Below are 10,561 nucleotides of genomic sequence, written 5' to 3' on the forward strand. Positions count from 1 at the left end.
GTTGTATCGTTGACGTGGGTGGGTTGTCATGGCAACCACATTGTTTGTTTTTTTTAGGAACGTCAGTCTGCGAGCGCGTGCAGAGCAACATCAGTGTTTTATTTGATTCTCGACGGGATGCAATACAGTATCAGGCGACAAATGTTGATCTGTCTCTGTCGGACCCGCAGATCATTGCGCTAATAAAAACAGCGTAGATGCGGCAAATGTTGCGTGAATCTCCTGCTGAAGTCCTGTTGTTTCTGAACGCTGTTCCTATCGGGAGAGATGAAGATCTTGTGATTTTTATCGCTTTATTTCATTTACAGCCTGTTTCGTTTTGTCGCACGTGTGTACGTTTTTGGCCTAAATCATAACGGTTTATAAACGTGTCGGTAGATTATACATATGTAAATTGACACATTTCAGTTGTTTTTGGCATGTTTTTACTCATGTTTTTTCACAGTGTGTTTCAACTGGATTATGTAAATAGCAACTTAAACCAAATGAGATCTCCCTCCTGAGCATTACGGTGTTTGTCTTATTGTGATTAGCATCCTATGATAATAATAACGATAATAATAACAAAGAAGACCCCACTCATATCACAGCAATCTGAACAAACAGATTGTGTGTGTGTGTGTGAGAGAGAGAGAGAGAGTGTGTAAGCGATGGTGTTTGTGTACGGATGCCGTCATGTAGACTAGAGTAATATTTACTTTATAAATGCCGAAGGTTTATTCTGTTGATTTTTCGCAATTGCTAATCACTTTATATTCATCTTCACTAATGTTTGATTGTCATTAGTTCATCGTCTACACAAGAGTGAACGACGCAATGCGACAAAATGGCGGTAATCAACACTGTTGCACTGGTTACGAAGTCATGTTACAGAGTCAACATTGATGTTACGAAGTTCGTGTCTAGTTACAATGATAACCATAGTTACAAAAGGTGTTTTTACTACAATACAACTGTCGTTGAAAAGTGACGCAAACAGCTTTGTTGACAATAGCAGTTATTTACGAAGTCAACTTTTAGTTATGCAACAAAGTTGTGAACTTGCAACATAGACAGCATTCGTATAATGAAGCCGATGTAACAAAGTTGATTTTGACGAAGTAATTTGCGAAGTCAACCTAAGTTACATTCATGATTCACGGCAAAGTGGTTTTCGCACAATTTAGTTGTGTAAGATCAAGTTCGTAAATGCCTTTGTTGAAGTTGACATTGCTGAAGTCAAGTCTAATGAAGTTTACTTTGTTGATTTTAACAACATTTATGAAGTCATCCTTATGAAGTTATGTTCTTAATTGACTTTGATAGCAATTGAATTGCACAACTTTGTTATGTGACTTTGTTAGGTTCATGAATGGCTTTGTCAAAGTCAACTTCGTAACAGTCACTTACAAAGTCAACCTAATGAAGTCAACTTTGTTGATTATACGAAGTCTTTTTCAAAGTCAACCTAGTAGCGCACAACTTAGTTGTGTAACATCGAGTTCATAAATGACTTTGTTGAAAATGATTTGCAAAAGTCGCTAAGAAGTCAGTCTAACCAAGCCAACTTTGTTGATTATAACGACATCATTTTACGAAGTTTGTTGACAAAGTGGATTCCAAATGTTACGTGACTTTGTTAGGTTCGTAAATGACTTGGTCAAAGTCACTTATGAAGTCGTCTTCAGCTTTGTTAATGAAGTGTGCAGTGTGGAGCACTTTGTGGATTATGACGGTCCGATTGTCACTTTGTCGTGTTGCGTTACTCGATTCAACGCTGATCGCAGAACGTTGGTTTTTCTGCTGCTCTTGTTGGAGCTCATGTTCACTCCTGTCGTCAGTTCATCGTGGACATGAGCTCATCCGGGCTCTTATCGTCTTCTGTATGCGTGTTGATTGAATTATTTTTTATGTCTAATTACGTGTGGCCATAATGTTTGTTTTGATATTGTTTGTAGCAGTGCCGCGCTCTTTTGTTTGCTGGGGAGTCGTGTGATTTTCCCCCCCTGCATGACTTCATTATGGGATGGAGCTGGTTGCCATAGTTACTGTATAATCAGCGTGTGATTGGACCGAGCTCGATGATGCCCCCCCCCCTCTTTATATGGTATATATAAAGTAACTTTTTAAAGCAGTAACATAACAGGTGTTTCCGTACCAGACTCGATCAGTTCAGTTGTTCATTTGGGATCTTTCTATTCTCTCGTGCTCGCGGTGATTGTACATGTTGTTCTTGTTATTTACAGATTATTTAAAAATGAAATTAAACGATTTCCCTCTCAGAACCACGGTTTGTTCTTTCTTTAAGCCGATGCCGTTTTGATTTCAGGTCTAATTCAGTGATACTCACTGGACAAAAATGTACTTCATGAAATTCGTTTTAAAATAAACGAGAAAATGTTAACTTTTTAATGTTAAACTTTTGTTTAATATGGTGGTTTTGACTTTAATGTGATGAGAAAAGTAGCATTCAGAATAACATACTATCATACTGTATTACTGCAGTATATAGTATGTACTGTGCCCCATGTTTAATTTTCTGTACTTATGGAATACTTAATGATATACAATTATACCGTATCCCACAATGCAATGTGCTCAACTTACCTTTAAAAAAAATAGGACTGTGTAGTAAAATATACTGTGCACTAAACAGAGAGCAGTAGACAAGTCTTTAACTTCACCAGCAGAGGGCAGAATAGACATACAAATACTTCTCTGATTAATTATTAAATAAGATTAAATCTCTTCAACACAGTTTATACGTCACGGTTTCCCAAACTGGGTTTGTGAAGAAACTGCAGGGGGTTTATGAGTTTAATGAAAAGCTAATAATTATTGAAATCATAAAAATGTTAAATTTGTTTACCTGCATGTCATGTGACCATAAACAACATCAAAGAACCAATGAACATGCAGATGTGATACTTCATTATTAATATATTTATTTAAAAATCTCAGGGATACTTCAAATATAAATAAATTAGGTGAACGAGGATCAGATGACAAAAAAAGTTTGTGAAACTGCATTTTAATCTGTTTGAAATTTTGAATGTCCACAAAACTGAAAGACATTCTGAGTGTATAAAAGTGGAAGGCTATTTTAGAAGGGAAAATTTACATTACGATAATTTATTGCCATTGTGTAAATATGTAATCATGTAATCCATAAAAAAGTAACCGTAGTCTGATTACGAGTATTTTAATTTGACATATAATAGTATTGAACATTTAATAATTGTAAACTTTTAAAATATATTTATTTCTGACATCTTACACAATTTGACCACAAGGGGCGCTGTTGTGGAAACTGTTCTATGGCCGGTTTTCACTTTCTGATGAAGTTTTGTAAACTTGCATAAACTGTTTATATGTAGCTACCTGAATATCATCTGGTATAACGGAAAAACTTTTTAAGGAAATTTCGTCACCCCTTGTGTTCTGAGGTTTGTTACCACACGACAAACTTCGAAAGACCGTTCCCCAAGAATCAGCTACAGATACTTCTTTTTAAAAACCTCCCTGAATGTGTAGAACACACTCTTGACCTCATTCTGTAAAGTTCATGACAGCGCAGAGCGTTTAATCCACCCTAGATTACTTGTTACCCCATTCTTCCCGCGGAACAGCCCCTCCGTGTTACCCACATCAACGCGAGGGTCCCGTCTCCACGACAACCGGCGATCCGAGAGAATGTTGCATCTGTTTCTGGTCTGCCGCTGTTTGGAGTCTGAATGCCGAAAGCTGGCGTGTGACAGTCGCGTAGCAACCGCTCAGGGGCCGCTATTGATATTCAGCGCGGGGGCCGCGGCTCGGGAACAATACGGGCCTTATGGGCCTCCACGACTCCTCCTGAGAATCTACTGTAGGAGGAAAATCACTGGTATCAACAACGGCCAAGAGACAGCAGTTCAACTGTGTCTCCAATTCTTTCACACAGACAGGTCACATAAGTACAAATCCTTTAAGCGCTTATGTGTGTAAAACAGAGTTTATACAAAGTTTGCGACTTATTCAAACTCTTTGAAACTTTTATTGGCTGCAACAGAGTACCAAATAACAGAAATACAAAAGATTTGATCCTAACAATCTACATCGGTTCACTTTGCTATTATAATCATTAGGGGGCCGCGGCTCGGGAACAATATGGGCCTTATGGGCCTCCACGACTCCTCCTGAGAATCTACTGTAGGAGGAAAATCATTGGTATCAACAACGGCCAAGAGACAGCAGTTCAACTGTGTCTCCAATTCTTTCACACAGACAGGTCACATAAGTACAAATCCTTTAAGCGCTTATGTGTGTAAAACAGAGTTTATACAAAGTTTGCGACTTATTCAAACTCTTTGAAACTTTTATTGGCTGCAACAGAGTACCAAATAACAGAAATACAAAAGATTTGATCCTAACAATCTACATCGGTTCACTTTGCTATTATAATCATTACTATCTAACGTGTTAAAGTTGCAAAGTTTTTTCAGTATTTCCTCATAGTTCGTAGAGTCGTTTGTCTCTGCTTAGAGTTTGTAAACGGGCACAAGTCGTTTAATTCCAGCAGCGAATCAGACAGTCTTTGATATGTGAGACAGACTCAATAAAACAAAATTTCTTCTTCAAAACTTATAAAGGTTGATCCGAAAAGACGATTTCTGCTTTTCCAAAACATACTTTCATTTTTAAACATTGACAATTTAAAGATAGAAATTAATTAAGTGCATAAAAATACACTGTTTTCAAGTTTGCCGCAACTGTCCATCCAGCAGTACAATGTTTACGGATAAACAAAATATTAGTTATTAATTCCAATGAAATACAATAAAGTTCACAATTTGTATTTCTGTAGTGTAGAAGTGATGGATCTATAAAGAAACAGACGTACAGACTGAAATACAGCAACTAATCGAGCATTTTAAAAATCACTAAACGTGATCAAGAGAAAACAAGATTGTGATTGGATGTAGACGAAGGAACAGGAAATTGCGTTTCTGCATTTAACGCTCCTCATCCAGCGGTGAGTGACGGCATGATCATTCTGTCGTTTATATCATTTTTATTCTATAATATTTTTAATTTAATTAAGTATTGCAATAATTTAATAAAATTTTGTTTGTGTTCTGCACACAAAATAAAACAGGTTTGGAACATTTAAATGGCAACAGAATGATAATTTTTGTGTGAACTGTCCCTTTAAGTGTGTTAACGATGGATTCGTTCACAGTTTTAACGGACACTGATGCCGACGTTCCGAGATCAACACGGCGTTCCGATGATCAGCTCGGTCGGACCATCCTTCACTTTATCGAAGAACACCGCGGGCGACGTTCCCGACACGATCTTCAGCTTCTCCTCCTGGACGGAGACGGGCGAAGACAGGGACGAGGAGACAGCCGTAGCGTTAGTGGACGAAGACGAAGATGTCGTCGACGACGAAGGATCCGGAAGACACTCGTCGCAACAGCAGCAGCAGCAGTCCATGAACGCCTGGCCGAGAGAGCGACAGATGCAGAGCAACAGAATGGGCGTCGCTCCCGCCCGCACGAACAACAGGAACTGGCCAATCAGAGCGAGGAGAGCCCGCGTGGCCACGCCCACCTCCACGCCCGAGTAAGCCAGAACGAAGTTCCAGACGTTTTCCGGCAAACTGCAAATGGCGTAAACGGAAGCCAGCGCCACCACCGTGCGGGTCAGCTGACGCTCTCGCCGCTGCTTCTTCTTCGGAGACGAAGATGCGGAAGACGACGAAGACGACGGACGAATGCTCTTGGCGTTCTCGTCCGCGACGTGTCGCGTGAGCAGCTGACACGCGCCGGTGAACAGCAGCGGCAAGCAAAAGAAACATCCGAAGGTCCACCACATTCTGGCCTGATGGTACGTCAGCACCAACGAGTACAGCGTCTCCGGCAGCGTCACGGATGGCTGCTGACCGCAGGAGTCCACCGGCAGACCTGTCCGCGGAGACACCTCCTGCTCCAGACGCCACATCAGCAGCTCTGGAGCGGCCAGAACCAGAGATCCCACCCAGATCACCGACAGCTTGGCCAGGATGGACTGACAGGACTCGACCTGCTGCGGCCGCGTCTGAACGCTGGTCACCGCGTGGAAGCGGTCGATGCTGAGCGCGCACAGAGTAAACGTGGTCACTCCGAGAGACGTCACCTGAAAGACACGTCAACAAACACTCGTCAGACTGACACGAAATCACATGACTATGACTACACTTACCTATGGTACAATACAGTTAACTATGGTAGTAGCCTACTACATTTTTGAGCAGAGCATTGTAAAATTGTGTTTTTTTACATGTAAAAGGTCATTCTTTGTTTTCGGATATGTACCATGGTAAAACTATTTTTTTTTACATTTACCATGGTGATATTGTTTCTTTTGACATCTACTATGATAATACCATGTTTTTTACATTTACCATGGTGATACATTTTTTTTGGACATTTACCATGATGATACCATGTTTTATGGACATGTATAATGGTAAAACGTATAGTTATGGTCCATTTTCTTTAATGGATGTCTACTAAGGTGGCGTTATGTTTTTTTAGACATTTACCATGGCGATACCATGTTTCTTTTGACATCGACTATGGTAATACCATGTTTTTTTACATTTACCATGGCGATATCATGTTTCTTTTGACATCGACTATGGTAATACCATGTTTTTTTACATTTACCATGGCGATATCATGTTTCTTTTGACATCGACTATGGTAATACCATGTTTTTTTACATTTACCATGGTAATACCACATTTTTAGATGTCTACTATGATGACATCATTTTTTTTAGACATTTACCATGGCGATACCACTTTTTTTTGGACATTTAACATGATGATACCATGTTTTATGGACATGTATAATGCTAAAACCTTTTTTTTTCTTCTTTTTTTATGGATGTCTACTAAGGTGACATCATGTTTTTTTAGACATTTACTATGGTGATGCCATGTTTTTGGACATGTACAATGATAAAAACTTTTTCTTTACATTTACCATGGTGATACCATGTTTTTTGGATCTCTACTACGCTGACATGTTTTTTTTTTTGACATTTACCATGGTGATACCACTCCTTTTTGGATGTCTATCATGGTAATGCTATGTTTTTGAACATATACAATGGTAAAAACACATCTTTGGGGATATTTACTATGGTTATACCATGTTTTTAGGAAATCTACATCTACAGTACTATGGTCATCCCATTTTTTTTTGGACATGTACCATGGCAAAGCCATGTTTTTTGGACATGTACAATGGTCATACCATGTTTTTTTTCTGCTATCTACTGATACCATGATTTTGGACTTATACCATGGTAAAAACCACGATTTTTGGACATCTGCCAGAGTAATACCATGATTTTGGATACCGTGATTACTGTATGTTTTTGAATATATTCAATGGTGATACACTGTTTTTGGACACATATACACATTTTTTTGAGCATATACTATGTAGTACCAAGGTATTCTTTGAAATACATTGGAAAACCATCTAAGTACCATGGTATATGAATATGCAATCATTCAATACTATGGTATATATATTAAAGTACCACGATTTTACCATTTTACGCCATCACCAGTCAGTAAGTGTGATATAAATAAGGGTTGATGTTCCCAAGTGACGGTGCATATTATACAGAATGTTGATTTGATTTGCATCTAATCTAATATGTTAATTTACTACTGTCTAATAAAATGTTTTAGGGCCACAGAAGTGGGTCAATAGACAGGCAAACACTCTCCGCAGACAATCCTGCCCTTAAAACACACTCTAAACACTCATTCAACACGCTAATAGGCCCAATTAGTGCCGCTAATTACCCGGAGATCTCGTTTACATGACAATCAGGAGAACTGGTGCTGTAAAGAGGAGGCTGGAAAATGAACTCAAGAAACTACCCACAATGCCACACACCGACTCTGATTGATTATGACGGCTAGTTTTCTTACAATTCGGTATTAAGTATGGGAAAAATTATTTAGTCTGTTCACTTAAAAAAAGTAATGTGGTAATGTGTTTCTTAGACATGGTACCATGTTAATTTGGTTTTTGATAGAAAACGTATGCTGTATGAACGTTTTGCTAATGTTGCCGCAAAGCTCTATTTCTGAATGTTCTCGGAACAATCACACCGTTAATGTTCTAAAAAAAATTACTGGTTATTCAAACATTCTATTTGATCATTTTACAAACATTATGGGAACGTTACTTCTGAATGTTCCCTGAATGCTGGACGTTTGTACATTTTTAAAAGTTACATTTCAAAACGTTCTTAGAACATATTTCTTGACAGACAGATGCGTGTATATTATACATTTGTGACCCTGGAGCACAAAAGCAGTGTTAAGTCGCTGGGGTATATTTGTAGCAATAGCCAACAATACATTGTATGGGTCAACATTATCCATTTTTCTTTTATGCCAAAAATCATTAGGATATTAAGTAAAGATCATGTTCCATGAAGATATTTAGTAAATTTCCTACCGTAAATATATCAAAACTTAATTTTTGATTAGTAATATGCATTGCTAAGAACTTCATTTGAACAACTTTAAAGATGATTTTCTCAATATTTAGATTTTTTTGCACCCTCAGATTCCAGATTTTCAAATAGTTGTATCTCAGCCAAATATTGTCCTATCCTAACAAACCATACATCAATGGAAATATTATTTATTCAGCTTTCAGCTGATGCATAAATCTCAATTTCACAAAATTGGTCCTTATGGCAGGTTTTGTGCTCCAGGGTCACATATGAACAGACTGCCTGATTGGTTGCCTAATTAACTGACTGATTGCTGATTTGATTGGTCACACACCTCCACGTATGGCACTATCCTGCAGGACAGATCTCCCATCAGTCGTCTCTTGGTCAGCTCGTTGAAGATGACCACTGGTAAGCAGAAGAACAGCACCGTGAAGTCCCAGAACGCCAGGCTGGCCAGCGCGCAGTTCCACGTGCTCTTCAGGTAATAGTTGTGCCACACGATGCACATGAGCGCCAGGTTACCCACAATGCCCACGGAGAACACGATGAGCGCGAGCAGCATGACGGCGTACGCGCTGTACGACTCCTCCGTGAGCGGGAACAGCGGGTTATGCACGCGTAGCGAGCCGTTGAACGCTCGCGGCGTGGTGAAGAACGCGTCGGGGTCAGGATGCGGTCGCGGGGTTCGGTGCGCGTTCCGCTCGCGCTGCTGCTTGTGTTTGGAGCCGCGCGGGACTCTCGACGCGCGCGCGTCTCCATCTCCATCATCTTCATCATCACCGCGATGCGTTGCGGAGGCGTTCAGCTCCAGCGCTGAGGATGATGATGATGATGATGGTGACTGCATCAGGCTCGTCTTCATATCCGCCGCGCGTTTATCCGCCTGAACGGAGCCGGCGAACACAATCAGAGCGAATAAAACGCGCAGCATCATCGCGACGCTCTGCTGAATGATGAGATGATGAAATGATGTGCTGCGGCTCCAGTCTGATCATCTCCACAAGTTCTGCTCCTCCAGTTTCTCTTCCAGCTCTCGAGTGAACTCCTGAAGAGCGCCAGGATAAAACCTGCCCCCTTCTGGACGATAATCGACACTGTTTGCTTACAGAAAAGTGGAAAGTTTTGGGAAATGTGGCCATGTGACGCTACCTCCCTGCTGGAAAAATATAACAACAATAGAACCATCACAGAAATTCTAATGCTTTCCACTACGAATACCACAAACCATCAACTTATAACCATTAAAAATGGTTTCCTGTAGAGTGTGTTTGGGACATATTTCATTAAGATTTAGTGGTTTTAACAAGCCACCAATAGAAGGCGACGAACAGAAACCATACAGTTTCCAAAATCAGTACAATTCCTATTATAACCTGTAAAGCCATTACAAACTCTGATGGTTTATATCGTTTCGTTTTTTTTGTCAACGGGGCTGTCAAACCTTTCCACGTAATTACACATTTTTCTCAATTTTAGGTTTTATAAAAGCGCTGAAGTTACAAAAATGGATGTTGTGTATTGCTCAAATAAACATGGCTCAAATGAAAACTTTATTATATTTGAGCTTTTAAGTCAAGCCAACGTTATTATAGTTGTGGTGAACTTCACTCTTCTCTAGAGTTGGAGTGGTTATTAAACCTTTGTAGTTATATTTCTTGTTATAGTTATCTTTATAGTTGTTTTTTATGTTCATCCAATCTCATTTTGTAAGTGACTTCTCTTTCTCTCGTAATGCGACGTTTTCTTTGGATTGTTTGACTGCTCAAAAGAGAATATAGGAAAATCTAACTTAATTTGTTTCATGCTAGCTAGGTTTCACTTACTGGCTCTAAACCTCTTTTCTTTATTCAGAGTTGATCTAGACAAGTACATGGAAACTATCTAAAGCTCTGTTAATCCTAAATCAGTGAAAACTGCATCTCTATTCATCCTGTGTGCCTAAGATGTAAATTTATTACACCAAATTTAGTGTGTGTGTGTGTGTGTGTGTGTGTGTGTGCGAGAGTGAGTGAGTGTGTGTGCGAGAGTGAGTGAGTGAGTGTGTGTGTGTGTGTGTGTGTGAGTGCGT

General features: G+C 39.5%; 1 protein-coding gene and 1 long non-coding RNA gene across 2 annotated transcripts; both read right to left on the reverse strand.

Annotated features, from left to right (window-relative positions):
• Positions 1–454: 454 nt before the first annotated feature.
• On the reverse strand, positions 455–2,257 carry LOC107722862 (uncharacterized). Its single transcript, XR_001637853.1, has 2 exons — positions 1,399–2,257; positions 455–1,224 (listed from the first exon to the last, which is right to left on the reverse strand). It is a non-coding gene; the product is annotated as an uncharacterized LOC107722862 (long non-coding RNA).
• A 2,871-nt stretch (positions 2,258–5,128) lies between these two features.
• Positions 5,129–9,445, reverse strand: LOC107722870 (prosaposin receptor GPR37L1-like). Its single transcript, XM_016531367.1, has 2 exons — positions 8,825–9,445; positions 5,129–6,135 (listed from the first exon to the last, which is right to left on the reverse strand). Exons 1-2 carry the CDS (start codon positions 9,425–9,427, stop codon positions 5,230–5,232), a joined length of 1,509 nt encoding a protein of 502 aa, XP_016386853.1. The 5' UTR covers positions 9,428–9,445; the 3' UTR covers positions 5,129–5,229.
• Positions 9,446–10,561: the final 1,116 nt, after the last annotated feature.

This window comes from Sinocyclocheilus rhinocerous, unplaced genomic scaffold, assembly GCF_001515625.1.
Source record: "Sinocyclocheilus rhinocerous isolate Xijiao unplaced genomic scaffold, SAMN03320098_v1.1 scaffold223, whole genome shotgun sequence".
In the NCBI taxonomy this organism is placed as follows: Eukaryota; Metazoa; Chordata; class Actinopteri; order Cypriniformes; family Cyprinidae; genus Sinocyclocheilus; species Sinocyclocheilus rhinocerous.

What these genes read in the sequence shown, in the direction of transcription:
- LOC107722870 (XM_016531367.1), bottom strand. Translation starts at nt 9,427, where the DNA reads ATGATGCTGCGCGTTTTATTCGCTCTGATTGTGTTCGCCGGCTCCGTT. An exon ending in GGATAGTGCCATACGTGGAG is followed by an intron (nt 6,136 to 8,824) that starts GTGTGTGACCAA and finishes CGTGTCTTTCAG; the next exon opens with GTGACGTCTCTCGGAGTGAC.